A 21,260-nucleotide genomic window follows, 5' to 3' on the forward strand; every position below is an offset into this window, starting at 1 on the left:
AGTATCTATACTTCTACTTAAGTAACAAATGTGTGTACTTTTGACACCATGACCTCTTAGGGGTCCCATCACTGACACCTGGTGGGCCATCTGTGCAATTGTAGACTAGGACGTCTCTTTGCAGATGTAAGGGTGCAAAAAAAGTCCTCTTAAAACCACCTGATACTGAAGTGACGGACCGCACGGGACCGTATTTATACCGCAACACATGCCAGATTTCAACATGATAAGCATCGATAAGCATCTGCCTGAAATGAGTTTTTGGAACTTGGGATGTCTGCAACATGTTGTGGTGCGCTGTCTCCATTGGTTAAATTCTAGGTGCGTAGTCACTATTTTTCCGTGTGTGATCATATACTACTGAGAATTGCATAATTGTATCTTTTTGGCTGATTTATGAAACTGTCACCCTATCCTGAACCTTTATCACGTATTGTACTTTATATGGGGCCCAGCCAGATTATGTTGCTTACCGGCCTATTGTTGTATCGTTACTAGGACTGGGTATTTTCACCATAGTCCTGAATCGAATTGATTTTGATTCATACAGTTCTATATCGATTAATTTCGATTCGATCTGTTTCTAGAATAATGAAAGTGGTTCAACAGTGTTTCAAAAGACTCATTTATTCTATTTTTTCCTGTCACATTAAACACAAAGTGCAAACTTGTAAATCAGACAGTTTAAACTTGAGATGTGAACAAAACTGTCTCAAAAGTGCAAACTTGTTTGTAAAAAGTGAAAAAGTGAAGCCTCACTCGAGCAAGCAGACGTGACACAGCGGGGACACAGCAGACATGCATCTGCTGCATTATCTTCACTGCATAAACCGTATGTGCAGCGTTGTATGTAACAACTAAAGGGTTTTTTCTGGTCAGCCTCCATTTGTTAATGTCTTCAATCAACCTATTGGCTATATTTCCAGCTGTCTGGCTTGAAGTCATCTTTAAGTGTATCTTTCCTGCTCATTTGAAACTAATCGATCTCATTTCCTAGACATCGATTTTGCAAAAATTTAAAGGAATCGATTTTTTTACCCAGTCCTAGTCGTTACGCCATTGCTCTCATCTATGGAGGCAGACATCTTTGCAGCTGATAAACTAGTGATTGTAGAAATCAACATTATGCTCCAATGTGACTGGAGCAAGTGTAGAGCGTTGAATGCAGACAGTAGTGAACAAAAGACGGCAGAAACATGCAGAAGAAGGTTTTAGGCTGCCTGAAATGGAAGCAGTAGTAGTAATCAATGAAGAAATATATAAACATGGAACATCAATGACTACACAGCAGCAGAAGACAACAGATTTGAGTGAAATGTGTTTGTCACCATGCAGCTATACGTCAGACAATTGCAGGATAATGCCTAAACTGCAGAGAGCGGCGCACACTGAACCACCGTTATCTAAGTAATAGGAAAGCAATAAATGCAGGTTGGACAGGGACAGGCTAAAACGCAGCCCACAACAAAAAGAAATAAACCAATCCTAATTCTGCTTTTAATAGTACACACACACTCCATCCAGCTGCAGATTTGATCCCCAGTGCCAGAGCGCAGCAGCGTTTTATCCCCTTAAACTTGAAACAGAAAGAAAGAAGTGATTAAAACTAGAGACTGTTGGGAGCTGGAGAAGTTCCACCTTTCTCCAGCAGAGTCCGCCGTGGATCCTCTGAGGGAGCCTCCTGCACAGCTGCAGCTCGTCTAGATCATCAGAGGATCCACTACTTAAGCTGTCTTCAGACCTTGCCTCAACGCCGCAGTGTTGTTCCAGTTGGTCAGCGCTTAAGCCTAGATCCTCAGAGTAAATCTATGACTTTCGAATCCAGCTTGGATTCTAACCCCTGTGTCTGTTTTCCAGGAAACCTGTGCCTCCTCTGTGAAAGCTCTGGAAGAGCTAACCTGCCGAGCCGACCCTCTGAGCCAAACCTGAAGATTCACAGAGAACCTCCAAGCAGCTCTGGACTTGAGCTGGGTAACCCAAAGCCAAGGTCTGTTCTAAGTAGACGTGAGACGCTGAAGCAGCTACGGACTCTGCTGATGAACTCTTCTCCAGAACCAACAGTGACTCTCCCAAAGCTAACCTCAAGTACCCTCAAGGTACAATCAGTAGACTTCTGGAAATCAAACCTCTGTTGGCAACGCTAACTGAACTGTCTCTCACGCAGACTCCGGTGAACCAGAATCCAGGCCCCGAACCTGAACCAGAATATTCAGTGTGCTTGTGCAAAATAAAACTGTTAAACTTTCATCCTTGTGTCCGTCAGTGGTGTTCTGCATTCTTGGGTCGCTTTCAGTGAACCCATCATGACAGAACACTGCGGCCAAACTCAAGGCCCAGCAGATCACTACATCCGTCGTCTAGAGGAACAGGCTGCTCAAATTCATGGACACGGCCTGGCTCTACGTGAGTTAAACACCCACATTGAAAGACAGAATCAAGCCATTCAAGGCTATGCTAACTACGTGAACAGCGCTAATGCTGCGTCGGTTCAACAACCATTTCCGGGTCCTGTCCCTCCTCCGAGGTCACCAGCAGTGACGTCATCAGAGTTCCGTCCTAGTCTCCCAGAAAGATTTTCTGGCAACATGAAAGATTGCAAGGGATTTTTATTTCAATGTCGGTTAATTTTTCAGAACTCCCCTGGCTGTTTTTCCACGGATCTCAAGAAGATAACTTTCATTCTCTCTCAGTTAACAGGAAGAGCCCTGGAATGGGCTCAGGCAAGATTTGCCGCTGACGACAGTTTAAATAGCTACTACTCTGACTTCATTTCTGAATTTACCCAGGTATTCAACCAAGAAACTGACCAAACTATTGATTCTAGAGCTCTTTTCAATCTTAAACAGGGAAACTCTTCGGTGGCTGAATTTTCTATTAACTTCCGGGTTAAAGCGGCAGCTTCCGGATGGAACCAAAGTGCCTTGAAAGGAGCCTTTTTCATGGCATTAAACGAGCACATTAAAGATGAACTCGCAACGCTCGACGAACCTGCTACCCTCGAAGATTTAATCCGCCTCTCCATCAGATTAGATAATAGAATACGAGCCAGAAACAGTTCTAATAAGCAGAGTACACTTTATTCTGCCTCACATAACGTGACTGTTTGTTCTCCCTCTACAGAGCAGCTGCCCGTACAGAGGCCTAAGCCCCAGTCTCTACCGTTGCCCGTTCAAGCCTCTCATTCGGGCGAAAGAGATGTCGAACCCATGCAGGTGGGACACACCAGGCTCACACCAGAGGAGAGACAAAGGCGTTTGTTAAGCAAGCTATGTATCTACTGTGGTGAGAGTGGACACTTCATTGCTGCCTGCCCGGCTAAATCAAAAGCCAGGGCCCGCCAGAGGATCTGAGGAGTCTGGCGGGCCAAATAAACACTAAGAAATCTCCTCGACTGTTGCTGCCTGCCACACTTTTCTGTGCTAACCAGAGCCTTTCTTTCTCTGCATTCATCGACTCAGGCTGTGAATGTAACCTAATCGATTCTAACCTCGTCCAGCAACTCCAAATTGAAACTATTCCTCTGACCCAGCCTCTCAGTGTATCCGCTATTGACGGAAGAAGACTCCATCAAGTTACCCATCAAACTCAGCCCCTCGAGCTACTTCTGTCAGGTAACCACCGAGAGACGATAACATTTTTTGTTTTTCCCTCTGCATGTTCCCCGCTGGCGATCGGTTTCGAATGGTTGGAGAAGCATAATCCTCACATTAACTGGACCAAGCGTCACCTGGAATCATGGTCCATCTCATGCCACGAAACATGCCTTCGTTCTGCTGCCCCCTTGGTGGGGTCTCCTAGAGGTTGGGGGGAGATGGACTCTCCTGACCTTTCTTCAGTTCCCTCTGAGTACCATGATCTTGCCCCTGTCTTCAGTAAGGTCAGTGCGACGTCCCTACCTCCACACAGACCATACGATTGTGCCATTGAGCTTCTACCTGGTGCTCCTTTACCTAGCAGTAGATTGTATAACATTTCTAAGCCCGAGAGAGAAACAATGGAAAAGTACATCAACGAATCACTAGCTGCTGGAATAATTCGCCCTTCATCTTCTCCATTGGGCGCCGGGTTCTTCTTCGTGGGAAAAAAGGATGACGAGTGGAAAAAAGGCGACGAGTGGAAAACTGCCTTCAAAACACCCTTGGGCCAATTCGAATACCTGGTTATGCCCTTTGGTCTAACCAACGCTCCAGCTTGCTTCCAGGCCCTCGTTAACGATGTTCTAAGAGACTTTCTCAACGTATTTGTTTTTGTGTACATTGATGACATTCTCATTTACTCCAAGGACCTCGATGAACATAAAAGACATGTCCGTCTTGTTTTACAGAGACTGCTGGAGAATAAACTGTTCGTGAAAGCCGAAAAGTGCGAATTTCATCAACCATCAGTCACCTTTTTGGGGTTTGTGCTCGAGGGCGGCCAGGTTAAACCATCTGAGGACAAGATCAAGGCAGTTTTAGACTGGCCAGTTCCAGAGAACCGCAAACAACTTCAAAGGTTTTTGGGTTTTGCTAACTTCTATCGTCGGTTTATCAGAAACTACAGCCAGACCGCCCTTCCTTTAACTTCTCTGACCTCTGTAAAACGCAGTTTTCAGTGGACTCCCGAGGCTCAAGCAGCATTTGAAAAATTAAAGTCATTGTTTTCCAGAGCACCAGTCCTCATGCAACCTGATCCAGCTAAGCTATTCATCCTAGAGGTGGATGCTTCAGATTCCGGTGTTGGAGCAGTCCTTTCCCAGAGACTAGAATCTGATCAGAAGATACACCCCTGTGCTTTCTTCTCCCGTAGGCTTTCCTCCGCTGAGCAGAACTATGATGTGGGTGACCGAGAACTCCTGGCCATTAAACTGGCACTGGAGGAATGGAGGCATTGGCTGCAGGGAGCTGAGCACCCGGTTCTTGTTTGGACTGACCACAAGAACCTGGCTTACATCCAGTCAACAAAACAAGCTAATCCTCGCCAATCCAGGTGGTCAATCTTCTTTTCTCGGTTCAATCTAATCATCTCCTACAGACCCGGATCCAAGAACGTGAAGCCCGATTCTCTCTCTCGTCTCTACTCCGTCGATCATCCCGAGACTCCTGAACCTGTCCTTCCGGCTTCATGTACAGTGGGAATGGTCAACTGGGAGATAACTGACCTCATCAACTCAGCCCTGGCCACTGAACCCGATCCAGGTAACGGTCCATCTAATCGTACATATGTTCCATCTTCTGTCAGGTCTCGTCTCATCCAGTGGATGCATGCCGCCAAATTCTCAGCTCATCCAGGAGTAAGTAGAACAGTAGCTCTCATCTCCAGACGCTTCTGGTGGCCCACTCTCCACAGGGACGTAAAGGAGTATGTGTTGGCTTGTCCCACATGTGCCCGTAACAAAGCCTCACACCAACCTCCCTCTGGCCTGCTTCAACCACTTCCTGTTCCCTCGCGTCCCTGGTCCCATATCGCCATAGATTTCGTCACCGGTCTCCCTGTCTCCCGAGGTATGTCCACCATATTCACTATTGTTGACCGCTTCTCGAAGTCCTGCCATCTTATTCCCCTCAGAAAACTTCCCACGGCCTTCCAGACCGCCCAGCTTCTCATCAAGCATGTATTTCGGTTACACGGCATTCCCCAAGAGATCCTCTCGGACAGAGGCCCGCAGTTCATCTCCCAGGTCTGGAAGGCTTTCTGTTCTGCTCTCGGCTGCAAACCCTCTCTCACCTCTGGTTACCACCCCCAATCGAATGGTCAGACTGAACGCATGAATCAGCAATTGGAATCCACCCTTCGCTGCCTCACGTCCAACAACCCCGTGGATTGGAGCCAATTTCTGCCATGGATAGAATACGCCCATAACTCCCTCAGATCTGCATCCACTGGACAATCCCCATTTCAGGTCAGTCTCGGCTATCAACCACCTCTTTTTCCCACAGACGAGAGAGAGATTTCGGTGCAGTCCGTCAACCATCATATCCGCCGTTGCCAAAGGATCTGGAGGGAAACCATCGCCACTCTCAACCAGTCTTCAGAAGCGACTAAGCGCTTCGCCGACGCCCGGAGACGTCCCGCCCCCGAGTACACCGAAGGCCAGGAGGTATGGCTGTCCACTCGAGACATCCCCCTCAAGGGGATGTCTCGAAAACTCTCCCCTAGATTCATCGGACCCTACAGGATCACTCGAGTCATCAACCCCTCAGCCGGCCGTCTCCAGTTACCTCAGTCCCTCCGGATCCACCCCACCTTCCACGTGTCCCAGATCAAGCCTGTCTCCTCGAGCCCTCTGTGCCCTCCGTCCGACTCCCCACCACCCACCCTGGAGGTCGATGGACATCCGGCCTTCACGGTTCGCCGCATCGTGGACTCCCGTCGACGAGGTCGCGGATGGCAGTACCTCGTCGACTGGGAGGGCTACGGACCGGAGGATCGCCAGTGGGTTCCGGGCTCGTACATCCTCGATCCAGCCCTTATCGAGGAGTACGAGCGCTCCTGCCCATCAACCTCTTCCGGACCGCCAAGGGGCGGTCGTTGAGGGGGGGGTACTGTTGGGAGCTGGAGAAGTTCCACCTTTCTCCAGCAGAGTCCGCCGTGGATCCTCTGAGGGAGCCTCCTGCACAGCTGCAGCTCGTCTAGATCATCAGAGGATCCACTACTTAAGCTGTCTTCAGACCTTGCCTCAACGCCGCAGTGTTGTTCCAGTTGGTCAGCGCTTAAGCCTAGATCCTCAGAGTAAATCTATGACTTTCGAATCCACCTTGGATTCTAACCCCTGTGTCTGTTTTCCAGGAAACCTGTGCCTCCTCTGTGAAAGCTCTGGAAGAGCTAACCTGCCGAGCCGACCCTCTGAGCCAAACCTTAAGATTCACAGAGAACCTCCAAGCAGCTCTGGACTTGAGCTGGGTAACCCAAAGCCAAGGTCTGTTCTAAGTAGACGTGAGACGCTGAAGCAGCTACGGACTCTGCTGATGAACTCTTCTCCAGAACCAACAGTGACTCTCCCAAAGCTAACCTCAAGAACCCTCAAGGTACAATCAGTAGACTTCTGGAAATCAAACCTCTGTTGGCAACGCTAACTGAACTGTCTCTCACGCAGACTCCGGTGAACCAGAATCCAGGCCCCGAACCTGAACCAGAATATTCAGTGTGCTTGTGCAAAATAAAACTGTTAAACTTTCATCCTTGTGTCCGTCAGTGGTGTTCTGCATTCTTGGGTCGCTTTCAGTGAACCCATCATGACAGAACACTGCGGCCAAACTCAAGGCCCAGCAGATCACTACATCCGTCGTCTAGAGGAACAGGCTGCTCAAATTCATGGACACGGGCTGGCTCTACGTGAGTTAAACACCCACATTGAAAGACAGAATCAAGCCATTCAAGGCTATGCTAACTACGTGAACAGCGCTAATGCTGCGTCGGTTCAACAACCATTTCCGGGTCCTGTCCCTCCTCCGAGGTCACCAGCAGTGACGTCATCAGAGTTCCGTCCTAGTCTCCCAGAAAGATTTTCTGGCAACATTAAGATTGCAAGGGATTTTTATTTCAATGTCGGTTAATTTTTCAGAACTCCCCTGGCTGTTTTTCCACGGATCTCAAGAAGATAACTTTCATTCTCTCTCAGTTAACAGGAAGAGCCTTGGAATGGGCTCAGGCAAGATTTGCCGCTGACGACAGTTTAAATAGCTACTACTCTGACTTCATTTCTGAATTTACCCAGGTATTCAACCAAGAAACTGACCAAACTATTGATTCTAGAGCTCTTTTCAATCTTAAACAGGGAAACTCTTCGGTGGCTGAATTTTCTATTAACTTCCGGGTTAAAGCGGCAGCTTCCGGATGGAACCAAAGTGCCTTGAAAGGAGCCTTTTTCATGGCATTAAACGAGCACATTAAAGATGAACTCGCAACGCTCGACGAACCTGCTACCCTCGAAGATTTAATCCGCCTCTCCATCAGATTAGATAATAGAATACGAGCCAGAAACAGTTCTAAGAAGCAGAGTACACTTTATTCTGCCTCACATAACGTGACTGTTTGTTCTCCCTCTACAGAGTAGCTGCCCGTACAGAGGCCTAAGCCCCAGTCTCTACCGTTGCCCGTTCAAGCCTCTCATTCGGGCGAAAGAGATGTCGAACCCATGCAGGTGGGACACACCAGGCTCACACCAGAGGAGAGACAAAGGCGTTTGTTAAGCAAGCTATGTATCTACTGTGGTGAGAGTGGACACTTCATTGCTGCCTGCCCGGCTAAATCAAAAGCCAGGGCCCGCCAGAGGATCTGAGGAGTCTGGCGGGCCAAATAAACACTAAGAAATCTCCTCGACTGTTGCTGCCTGCCACACTTTTCTGTGCTAACCAGAGCCTTTCTTTCTCTGCATTCATCGACTCAGGCTGTGAATGTAACCTAATCGATTCTAACCTCGTCCAGCAACTCCAAATTGAAACTATTCCTCTGACCCAGCCTCTCAGTGTATCCGCTATTGACGGAAGAAGACTCCATCAAGTTACCCATCAAACTCAGCCCCTCGAGCTACTTCTGTCAGGTAACCACCGAGAGACGATAACATTTTTTGTTTTTCCCTCTGCATGTTCCCCGTTGGTGCTCGGTTTCGAATGGTTGGAGAAGCATAATCCTCACATTAACTGGACCAAGCGTCACCTGGAATCATGGTCCATCTCATGCCACGAAACATGCCTTCGTTCTGCTGCCCCCTTGAGATCCACTACTTAAGCTGTCTTCAGACCTTGCCTCAACGCCGCAGTGTTGTTCCAGTTGGTCAGCGCTTAAGCCTAGATCCTCAGAGTAAATCTATGACTTTCGAATCCAGCTTGGATTCTAACCCCTGTGTCTGTTTTCCAGGAAACCTGTGCCTCCTCTGTGAAAGCTCTGGAAGAGCTAACCTGCCGAGGCGACCCTCTGAGCCAAACCTGAAGATTCACAGAGAACCTCCAAGCAGCTCTGGACTTGAGCTGGGTAACCCAAAGCCAAGGTCTGTTCTAAGTAGACGTGAGACGCTGAAGCAGCTACGGACTCTGCTGATGAACTCTTCTCCAGAACCAACAGTGACTCTCCCAAAGCTAACCTCAAGAACCCTCAAGGTACAATCAGTAGACTTCTGGAAATCACACCTCTGTTGGCAACGCTAACTGAACTGTCTCTCACGCAGACTCCGGTGAACCAGAATCCAGGCCCCGAACCTGAACCAGAATATTCAATGTGCTTGTGCAAAATAAAACTGTTAAACTTTCTTCCTTGTGTCCGTCAGTGGTGTTCTGCATTCTTGGGTCGCTTTCAGTGAACCCATCATGACAGAGACAAGCTGTTATTATTGTTTCTGGTTATTGTTATTGTTTTTTAACTGTGTTTACAGATTTGATTAGAAAACAAAAAATAATCCCAAAATCATTTTCAATAAAGCTTGATGTACAAGTATCAAATGTATAAGTAGTTGAACCTTGTGGCAACAGTCATAATGGTCTGCTTGTGAAAGCAAAGCCGTTGGGCTGTCAGCTAACTCTATTCCTCAAGCTATATAAGCAAAACATGACACACACGAAAGAACAAAACAAAAAAAAATTCTCTCCTCCAGTGAAGCTGTAAATTACTCCCTCGGGACGAAACGTATACATTTTTACAAGAATGTTTACCTTTTGGGGTTTTTGCACCCTGCCCAGCTGGTTAACATTATTACCTGCAGTGCAAAAGACGTTATTCAAAGGTGTGCTTGTCTTTGCCCACAATCACCTGCATGAAAACACATCCTTCGCCACTTTTAAGAAAGATGAATGTCGCTTTGGAAAACTGACATAAGGCCCAACATTAGAACAACAGCACAGAGTTTACACAATAGAAATCACTGATTAAGGAAAAATGTTTTCAAAGTGACAAATTACATATAAAATCTATATCCTAATGACTGATAAAATACTATTTATACAATTATGTATGCAAACATGTTTTGCAAATGGAAATAAAACAAATGCATGATACTCTTTAATTATAAAAGGCTTTTAAAAGTAACTTCAGACCTTATTTTTTCAAATCTTTTTTTGCTTTTCAAATCAGCTTTTTTTTCCTTTTTTTTTATCAAATAAATTTTTTCAAATTAGATTTTCCAGATACCATTCTTTTTTCCATTGGTCTGCATGGACGCTAGCAACAACATTTTAATTGGCCAGTCAAAAGTAAGCATTTTTATTGGGCTTAAAGTAAAGATCTTAAAAACTGATTTGAAAATAATGCAATTTGTAAAACTCAAAGAGAAAAAAAAAACAAATCAATAAAAGTGAAAACATAAAATAATGGTCTGAGAAAATAAAAGAAAAAAATTTGTATAAAATGTAAATATACTCAAACAAATAAAATATGTGAGCAAAATTATTCTCAAACACTTTAATTGAGATGATTTTCAATGTTTCATTCCTGGATTACATTTTATTTTTCAAATTTCCATTTAGAAAACCTGTTTTTTGCAACAATAATGAAGCAATTCTCCCTCCATTTTTAACCATATTTTTTTCTATTGTATACATTGGTGGAGACAGGCTTATTCTTATAGGGATGGCTGATGTGCATATGCATATGCTAGTCCTAAATATCCCTTTAGTTAAAAAAAAAAAAAAGTTAGACATACGGGCATGTAACTATTCTAATGCAATAAGTTACTAAACGGTGATTAAATGTTGTTTTCATCTTTACTAGGCAAGAAAAAGCTATTCATTTCAGCTCCTCAAAGGACCATGACTCAGTTCCAGGTAGAAATTAACTCATTTTCTTTTCTTATTGAAGAGAAATTTACCAGAAATAATAACAAAGTAATAATCACTGATAGAACTGTAAGGAAAAATATCCACCCATCTATCAGGGAATCATTATTTGAGGTGCAGGGGACCAGAGCAGGTATTCAATATGGCCTCCGCTAGATACGAACGTCTGTGACGTCGGCTGCAAGGCCCCTATAGTTACGCTCTCTGAATTAAATCAATTTTTTTGGGTAAATTGTCCACATTTAATAGAGGAAACAACAAAAGAAAAGTATAACAACAATAATAAAAAAACAACAAACAAACCAAAATTTTACATAAAAGGATTAGGCTGAAGTAAAGCTTATTCTTGCCTACCCTGTTTTTATACCTTACAACCTACGAGGATATCCTTACAATACATATATAAATCTACATAACAGCATAAGATTTGATCATTTTACATTTTAAAGCTATTTTAAAGTTCAAAAAGAAAGGACATAAATTAAAGTCATCATTCAATTCTTTCCACATTTTCACACCAATAACTGAAACACATCTAGACTTTATCTGGCTTCTCTCTTTTGCACATTCAAATATAAACAAATCTCACAAAATATAATTATTCTCTCTTAGCTTAAAGGCGAAGGGAAATCATATTTAAATGTTAAATCATTCTGGCTTAAACATGTATATAAATGTACTCTTTATCAGATGATATTAGAAAATTTCTATTTAAAAAAAACTGTCTTAAAATCTGGCGTTTTTTTCCATTATCTTATGCAGTCCTGTTAGTTATACGTCAGCCTGTTCACCTAAATTCGGCCAATCATACATCAACGGTCATCTGTCAATCAAATTTTTTCGGTCATGGCATCTTGATTCATATGTCACAGCTGATATACGCAACAATTGAAATAAGAAATAAGAATCATTGACTTTCCCATTGAGTTCCGTCCCAGTGTTCACGGGGATGGACGTCTGTGTCTTCAGCAGGCGTAGAGCTAACAGAACTGGCAGCGTTGTGAGGCAAGGGCTCAAACATATATAGCTGTAAGCCTTCTACACCAAACCAAGCTTCTGCCGCCCTGGCGACCTCTTCCACAACATCTTTGTCCCCGCTTTCCTCCTCTAAATAAAAAATGGATGACAGAGGAGACTCATCCATGACCTCCGACTCTAAACTCTCCTCCTCTTGCATGTTTCGGCTGTCCATAGCGTTCCTTGACAGTGTCGTTTCTAAGTCACCAATTTATTGCTACTTTGTCCCAATGGAATTTCCCATTGGAAACCTACTAGCACTAAGTTGCTAACTGGTTAGCAAGATGCTTCAGACAAACCAGCCACAACCAAACTGCTTGCCAACCTTCCGCCACAACAATCCCGCCCCCTTGATACACGACCAATAGCATTCACTTTATTGACTCGCGTAAAGTCATGGACCACTCTGGAGAATTCGGAAATGCAACGGTTGGAACTGCCGCTTCCCTATGACTTTAAATAATTTCTGATCACTAGAAGGAAGACTTTTGTTTAATGCTTTTTACATTATTTTAATTATTTTTATACAAGCAATATCTTAAAATTTTATTTTATTATTTTAAATAAAACAATTTAAGGAATAGTGGATGATCTTCCTTCAGCATAGATTTTGGGGGGTAATCTTATCTCTTACCGTATACTTTCAAAATTACTATGATTCGTAAGTATATCAATTTCTAGAATAATCTCCTAATATACCTTTATAAATTATAGTTACCATTAATAGCTCCACCAAGGAGGTTGTTTTCAGTTGAGTTTGTGTGTTTGTGTACAGAATAATTTGAAAAGCTATGAAAAGATTTTAATGACATTTTTGCCAGAGGTGTATCTCAGTCAAAGGAACAAATTTTGGTTATGTTCAATATCATAAACTGGATGCCTGAATTATTTAAAAGATTCTTTAACATTATTTGGCGGAAGGAGCAGTTCCCCCCTAAACCAGAGGGTGGCTATTGGCAGCTTCAGCATTGGGCTATTGACAGCTTCAGCATTGGACTGGGAAAAAAAAAAATAAGTCCAGAAGTTTTATATTGAAATAAAAGACTGAATATCAAACCAACCCCTCAAAGCTAACCCTCTGTTTGCGTGTTCTCGCGGAGGGTCCACCACATTTGGGCTGTACCAAGCCATATAGTGGGTAGGGCGAGTGGGCCATTCTGCCCTTAAATAGTGAGTCTACATCAGTATCGGCTCGCTGGAATTTGCCAGCAGGTGTAACTGCGGACTAGTTATGGAGCAAACATGTGCATTTCAAATGTAAGTTCCGTTGGTTTGCTGCATCTTCGGCAGACTGACAGAAAATCACAAGTTAGGAAACATAAAAAAGGAGTAATTAATCCCAAAATAGCAGGTCTTCTTTGAAATAGTTTGATTCGACTGGTTTGATTTATCTTTAGGAAATTCAAAATGTTTGAGCTACAGCCACACACATGCTTGGCACTGTGTTGCCATAGGAACGATTGCTTTCCTTTTCCATTGGAGGGAAGAGGCCATCCCATTCAAGTCGATATCCCCCACAAATATAATCCACGCTCCTTCAACAGCTGCGTGTGACTTTATTGCGAGGGACACTTGATAGTTAAGGGTTAGTAGTTAGAGGTTGGTTTGGGATTCAACACAAAACATAGAAAGGTGAGTTGTGCCTCACTCAAAGTCTCCATCTGCTGATCAAACAAGAAAGCTGAGTGCAGAGTGAATGAAGGTGAGAGCAGAACAGACACCAGAGGCTGCAGACGCACTTTGCCTTATTTAGAAACTTAGAAAAGGATTTTAAAGAAATTGTTACCAAAGCTGCGCCTCATGCCAACAAGTAACAATTATTTTAAATTTGGCACTGATCCAGATCATGTGCAGGTTTTAGCTATAGGTGTGAGTAAAAATATGAGGCGAAACTTAATGTCTGAGCTCTCAGAGTGCTTGTCTAGTATTAACATAGTTTGGTTGTTATTTATCTCTAGCTAAATAGAGACTGTCATCTGCAGAGACTTATACATTTTCCTTCTCCCCAAAAAAACTTAGTGCATCTGTATTTTCATCTTTGTTAGGTTAAATAATTACTCTAATTCAGTTTTTAGTTTCTGGTTTTAATATACTAACAGTTAAAATGTGAAACTAGTAAGGATGTTTTCTATCAATGCTGCCACCCTTTGGTTTAGAAGAGATTTGCTTTTTCCAGTGGTGGTGTATTACATTCGTACAGGACCAACAAATCACCTGGCAGGTGGTAGCTGGATTAAACAATTTGGATAGAAATAATTATATTTATTTATCCTTTTAAAAGCATTTAACACTAAATTCAATTTAGTTTACATTTAGTTTCATTTCTCACTGTAAATTGTATTGCTGATGCCGATATCAGAAGAACCCTTTTAATGTGTTCAGTTTGACAGCCCTCTCCTCCTACATCAGCCTACCTTCCAGGTTGCCATAGACACAGCGAGCAGTTGGGTGACACCTGTGTGATTGAGTACATTTACTCCTCATTCATACATCTTTCATGTGTGGCAGCGTTAAGGCGTACATTTGCATCCCTGCAGTGGCTGGCCTACTTATGAGTTCATGTTCAGAGAGGATGGCTTGGCCTAGATCATGGCTGTTTGCCCTCCCTCTGTCTGCATCACAAGACTGCAGCCCTGCTTGGGTTTTGATATAAACAGGCATTAACGATGGGTGGAGCAGACTAAATCCGTCTCATCCATTAATTATTTGGCTATTCAAGTCTCAGTTTGCCTGAATATGTGCATCCAAAAAAATAAATAAAAATTATTTATGGAAAAACCTGTTTGCACTGTTAATCAAGTAGAGATTTACTGCCCATTATATCAGGATTTAGAAAAAAACTTTGTCATTAGAGACACTGTGGGGCTTTAGGCTCAGAAGGGTAATATAAAAAAACTGTAAACTTCAGCTCTACATGGTATTTATTATTTATGCAGTGACTTTTATTTTTGCAAGCAAAGAAACCTGAAGTGTTGGATCGCATTTCTGCTGAAATGGATCTCCAAACAGCTGTTCAGCTTGTGCATTTTTTGCCCTGCGCACCAAAGAGGCATTCGTAGAGTTGTGGAGAGGCTGCAGTGGAACAAGGGCTACTGACGGTGTCAACCATCAGAGGAAGAGAAAGTGTTGTTCTAGCAGAAATCTAGATGGTTTTAGGTGGAGCAGAGATCAGGAGCAATAGCACAGGAAAACCAGGCAATCGTAGAGCAAAAACTGCAATTTTACAGCTGCATCGATGCTGCTGCACCCCATTTTGAAGAGCGAAATGGCACGCCAATAGAAACTATTGCTTCTCTTAACTCAGAAAGTATCTCCCTCGCGGACCCTGAAAAAAAATGAAACCCCTGCTTATTGTAACAGGAACCCCAATTAATGAAGCTGAGCTTCTCTGTTTCTTGTCAACACATTCTAAAACCCACAGAGACCTTTACAATACCAAATGAAGGGAAATTTGCAATAAAAACAGCGCTTCATAATTTTTACAGCACCCTGGAGGCAAAGCAAAGTGTCCTCACAGCATTTAAGGCTGCATTAACCTTTTTAGCTTCCACAGGGTGACAACTCCTCCTCCACTTCCACTGAAAAATGTCTTCAGCGAGTGTAACGCTCTAGACTCAAATAGGTTCAGCTACAGATGTGTGAATAGAAAAACCCAAACAATGATTGTGTTTCGAAACGCAATCTAGATTCCTCTGGAGCCGGGTCTGTTAAGAGTAACTTTTTAGTTTTATTTAAATTTTATATTGGTAAATTTTTCCCAGAATAATTTAACAGATTTGAAAAAATAATTTTCATTATTACTTTTTACTAATTTTATATTTTTTCAGTTTCTTCTATTTTTTTTCCTCCAGAATTTCAATCGTTTTAAATTGCGTTTTCCAGATCACAATCTCTTCACTTCTGGGGGCTTGAATTAGGAGCTAAGAAGATTTTCTCTTGGTCTGCATGGACATTAGCAACAAGATTTTCTTGGTTAATGTGTGCATCAAGAGAAAGTGTATCGGTCAAAACACAACTTCCATCTGAAAAACAGAAAAAAATAATAATAATAATAATTTAAGTTAGATTTTCATTTACAAAACAACACTAGAAGAAAATTCAGCCAAATTTTAGCAGCACCTCTAAAGTCAAATTTCATGAGATTTTCCTGCCTTAAGTTAAAACATCATGGGTTTTATTGGGCTAAAATATAAATGCATACATTACCTGAACTATACATTATTATTATATTGCTATATCTGGTAATTGTTCATATGTTTTATAGTAGTTGTTTTGAACCTTTATCAGGAACTGGTCCACATCCATCTCTAATGTTTCTTCTTTCCCCTCCAGACAGGATCGGGGAAGACGTACACAATGGGGACCGGCTTCGATGTCAACATCACAGAGGAGGAGCTGGGCATCATTCCTCATGCTGTCCATCACCTCTATAAGGGCATCGAGGAGCGCCGCCAGGCAGCTCAGGAGCAGGGGCGTCCCGTACCGGAGTTCAAGATCAACGCACAGTTCCTCGAGGTACACGCCTCTACAGGATTGTTAGCCTTAGAGGGAAGGGTGACCAAATACAGCAGATGAAATGGTTTAAACAGAAGCTCTGCTGGTTTAGCCAACGGTAACAGCAGAACTCATCGAAGTTAAAGAAAACACTGGAAAAAATCTAAATCTAGATAAATCATATTTTTCTTAAAATAAGTGCAGTTGTTTTGGGATTGAAAGGTAAAAGAGACATTTTGCCATGTAAAAAGGCAACTTACATCTAAAATAAGAAAACACAATTGCATTGTCTTATTTCAAGTGCATTTTATCCAAATATCTTATTTTAAGAGTAAAAATACTCATTACATTGGAAAATCATCTCTTTTACCTACTCAAATTAAGCGTAATACACTTAATTGAAGAAATTTTTACCCATCTCTAGATAATTTTTCCAGAGTAGCAGATGTTTTTAAGGGATTAGTAAAAAACTTCACCACCCTAAACCTTTTGGTTAAATTACTGCAGCACAAGTAGAACTGGAAGACCAGAGATGCACGGGAAAACATCTGTCTGTCTGTTCCTTCTTGGACTGTATGTGGATGTCAAATAAAAGAGCTTATGAAGGATCATTAAAGTGTTCCTGGTTTGTTTTCTGCTCTTAGCTTTATAATGAGGAGGTCCTGGACCTGTTTGACTCCACACGCGACATGAAGCAGAAGTCTAACATTAAGATACATGAAGACGCCAACGGGGGAATCTACACAGTCGGAGTGACCACCCGGACTGTGTCCTCAGAGGCTGAGGTAATAAACCAAACAGAGCCTGGATCTCTGTGAAGGAATGTTATAACACTGCAACAAAAAATGGACATTTAGCGGGATAAATAAGCTTTCTGATATAGTAACGCAACAGGAAACTTAAATCAGCTCGACCCACATCTTTGTTTTTGCGTCATTTGTTTACACACAAGCAATGCCAAATGAAGATTAATGCATAATACTGTATTTCGGCCTGATTGTTCTGATTAGAAAATAAGTCTAAATGAGCTTTCAAATACAATTATTCTATTTACAGAGAGAAAAGAAAGAAAAATAGTTTAAACCACCATTCGATGTAGAATTGTTTCTAAGATGTATGCATTTTTATAAAGGCATATTTCATTGGATGAATACTTTCATGCAGATTGTCCTCAGCAGTCTGCTAGCCACTAGCCTCAGCTTAGATTCAATTCAAATACTGTATTTAATTTCCATTTTGTTTCAATAAATATTTTTTAACTAAATTCACAGAAATATTCACACCTATAACTCTGTACCCACTGGTCACACGCTCATTTCAGCTCCTAAACAATGCTTAAACATATGAGTGATGTGAAGGTCGATACTAAAATATAGATATCAGAACTATAGGCTCAAAAATTTATTTTTTAGATTCAAATTTTGATTCTTTTGATACTACATTCATTTTAGATAGTTTATCTTCACTAGAAAATGCTTGCGTTTGATGACAACTACTTTTTCATCTGCCTGTTAACGTGTCTGTATGTAAAGCCAAGCACAGCGTGATGCAAACAAACTGTGGCAGATCAAAACAGAAGTCTAGGAGTTATTTGGGCTCCACAAAAAGCCAAAACGCGACCTGTGATCTTTAAGGGAAAACGGTGAGAAGTTGATGCAACACGAGAAACACAACATAGAATAATGGAGAACCGATGAAAGGAGACAGAAGAGGAAGAGCAGAGGTGCTGCTTGGCAGAAAGCAACTACAGGGCGAGGATCTGTGCAGCTTTAGATGGCACCAAGCACTGCTGCAGGCGGAGTCGCTCATTATTCATAAAAAATGGTTATAAAATAAATTACAGAACAAATACCTGCTTTAGTTCAGCTTTTTACACAGAACTGCTATTTCACATTTCCTAACAAATAGATCATTTAAAATTTATTATATTTATCATTAAGAACAATTTTAATAAAACAGCTTTGATGAACAAAAAAAAGTAGATGATTACAAATTATGTTTTGCTTTTTAAAATGAGTAAGTTAAGCATTTATGTATTTAAGTTAATATTTCCAAGGCATTCTTATTATTAGCCATTGGGTATTATGCAGCAGCGGTTTTATTCATTAGGGTTTTTTTTAAAGTCTTAGTTCTAAAAATAATTGGCTTGTCAGGCTTTTTAATAATCTGTAATTGGGAACCAACCAGACAGATGTAATCATTTAAGTGGCATTAAATTTAACACCACCTCTATTGCTTCCTCTCATTTAAAGGAGCCTGTTTAACCCTTTATTGGGCAAGTTAACGTTTTTGATCACTTACACCCCCCTTACAGATGGAGTTCCCCCCCCCCCTCTCCCTCAGTGAGGTCTAAAAGCACAACATCTATGTCCAGCCATTCAGCAAAGATACTGCTACATGGCTGTACATCTTATTTTGGCATTTGACCAATTAGATGAGCCCTGGAATTATATATATCCTACTGTAAATAAGTTGAAGAAAAGGTAAGTCAAGAAAAAAAGGGAAAAAGCTAATTGAAAAGTTAAAAAGTAAAGTTCAAAAGTCTATTTAACAATAATATTTAGGTTTATAAACAAAAAAAATGTAAGTGCCAGTATCAGCATTAATGCCTCTAAGGTTATGTTGTACCAAAAATAATGTGTTTCTTTCCCTCTCAGAGGGTTTTTGCAAGTTATCCATTTTTTAATGTTATAAAGGTAATAAGGTCTTGTCTTGGATTCCAATAACACTATTGGCTTGAATTTTCTGTTTTCAAAGTATTTCACTGAGTGCTCTATAAAAGGTTAACACTTCAAGGCCTACAGTCATGAAGCAATATTTATTACTGATATATTAGTTACCATCAGAAGTTTTAGCTTAGTGAAATTAGACCCAGTGCTTCCTTTGTTTTATTTTGATGATGCTGCCATGTGTGCTTATCGGCCTTCTGTGTGCCTCTGCAGATGATGCAGTGCCTAAAGCTGGGGGCTCTGTCTCGCACCACAGCCAGCACTCAGATGAATGTCCAGAGCTCCCGATCCCACGCCATCTTCACCATCCACCTGTGCCAAGTCCGCGTCTGTGCCTCTGACAATGTTAGTGAGAGCTAAAGCAAACAGCACATTATAAAATAAAATAAAAACTTCTTGTTTTGGTCACGTTTAGCTGAAGGAACTCTGTTTTGCTTTTCCTCACATTTCAGCAGGAAAGTGAGAAAGATAATAAAGATTCTAATGGAAACGGTGAGATGGATGAATATGAGACCCTGACTGCCAAGTTCCACTTTGTGGACCTGGCTGGTTCTGAGAGACTGAAGAGAACTGGAGCAACGGGAGACCGAGCCAAAGAGGGCATCTCCATCAACTGTGGACTGGTGAGCCATTTCCATGCAACTTTCTGCTGGAGTCTTTTTATTGTTTTAAATTAGACTGCCACCTAGTGGTTCAGGGTATTATTACTACCCTGAAAGGCTGCTTCTTCTTAAAAAATAACTGGATTAAAAAACTTGCTCTGTCTTCAGCTGAAAGAAATAAAACCACAAGTTCTTCATGAAGGGATAACTTTTAGTTTTTAAAACTGTTTCAGCCTGTTTGAAACATCAATATTCTCTTCATCCTAAAAATTAAGCCTTATATTCTTCAATTATATGAATTCCTCTTGTCTGTGTGCACATCCCTTCAGTTTATAGTGCTGAACAGGATTTACATCTCAAACTGTTTTGGTCTGAAGTTAATCCTTATGGAAACAAATGTAAAGTAATTTAAACGAAAACTTATTTTAGAAATTCTGGGTCATTATTTACAGACGAGATGCACCTTGTTTTTAAATGAACGGCTTCATGCAGTCCTTCTGTTACTTGTAAGGTGTTGAATGACCTGAGGAAGGTGTGATCGCTCCACTGGTTCATACAGACGTTAGTAAGAAGACTAATGCCGGTTATGTTAACATCATCTTAGACCTAAAATGAAAGCCTGTGGGAATCTGCTCAAATAATTCCTTCTTTTTCTTCCACCACAGAATTAAACCAGTTATAAATATCAAGGAAGTATCTATAGAAAATCATTTTTATACAATAGTAGCAGTTTTTTGTCTTTTTTTTTTAAATAAAAATAAAATCTGATATGATCTAATACATTTTTGTCTATAATGTTTGGGAATAGTTTTAATCAGCAGTGTTTACTATGTTACTCAAAGTAACAGGTAATGGTCACTAATTAAAGTAACTAGGTTAATAATTGAGTTACTGCACAGTCAAAGTAACTAGCTACACAGTTACTTTTAATGTTCTAAAATGTCAAAGAATTTAACTTTTCTGTTTTCTGAACTTTACATAAAACTGGAGGTTCGCTTATGAAATATAAAAACTTGAAAGAATTCAGTAGCAATGAAAACTCTGCATGTCTAAAAACATTTTATACTAATCTGCACTAATTTAGGCGTGTGTGGTGGGACACATGAGCTGCAATATATTATTGCAGAAGTGATTATGTTTATAATAAAAGAAAAACAAAGTAAATTTGATTTTTAAGAAATTTAGATATTTGGACGTTGCAAACTTCAACTGGCTATGAAGCATAAAAAAACATTTTTCAAGCACGTTTGCACAATAAAATATTATTATTAATAGAAGTTATACTATTCCAAAAAAAATTAAAACAGTAGAATTTTATAATCTATGTATTTCCATTTTCAAAAAAAGCATAAACCATCTGGATGAAGAGCAAGATGTGTGCATCCAACTTTCAGTCCTTGTTTAGCTTCTTTAGATGAGAACTGCTTCCTACTAACGTGGATAAAGTCCTGCCTCCATCTCTGCTCCCTGCAGTAAAAATGTCTTCCCAGAGCAGAGAGAGCCTTTCTAAAAGATCAGCTTAACTGATCTAGTTGCAGTTGAGCTCTGCATTAGATTTTAAGTAATGTAATGCATGCATTTTAAGTAATGCATCATCAATGTGTGTAAAGCTATTGATTAGTTCTGAATAATTTTTCAATATTTGCGAAAACACTGTTAATGAGCTTTATAGT

General features: G+C 41.3%; 1 protein-coding gene across 5 annotated transcripts in view; it reads left to right on the plus strand.

Annotated features, from left to right (window-relative positions):
• The window catches only part of LOC119772738 (kinesin-like protein KIF21A), a 109,334-nt gene that overhangs the window by 41,493 nt on the left and 46,581 nt on the right, over positions 1-21,260 (plus strand). For 3 of the 5 annotated variants that reach the window (XM_038269328.1, XM_038269331.1, XM_038269330.1), the window contains exons 3-6: positions 16,095-16,277; positions 16,901-17,041; positions 19,199-19,330; positions 19,438-19,608. In XM_038269328.1, the coding sequence (XP_038125256.1) occupies positions 16,095-16,277; positions 16,901-17,041; positions 19,199-19,330; positions 19,438-19,608 (627 nt within the window). The remainder of the gene's footprint in view (positions 1-16,094; positions 16,278-16,900; positions 17,042-19,198; positions 19,331-19,437; positions 19,609-21,260) is intronic. The other 2 variants (XM_038269329.1, XM_038269333.1) reach the window with 1 other exon arrangement.

The sequence above is a fragment of the Cyprinodon tularosa genome, unplaced genomic scaffold (assembly GCF_016077235.1).
Source record: "Cyprinodon tularosa strain WSP-4 unplaced genomic scaffold, ASM1607723v1 ctg728, whole genome shotgun sequence".
NCBI classification, from domain to species: Eukaryota; Metazoa; Chordata; class Actinopteri; order Cyprinodontiformes; family Cyprinodontidae; genus Cyprinodon; species Cyprinodon tularosa.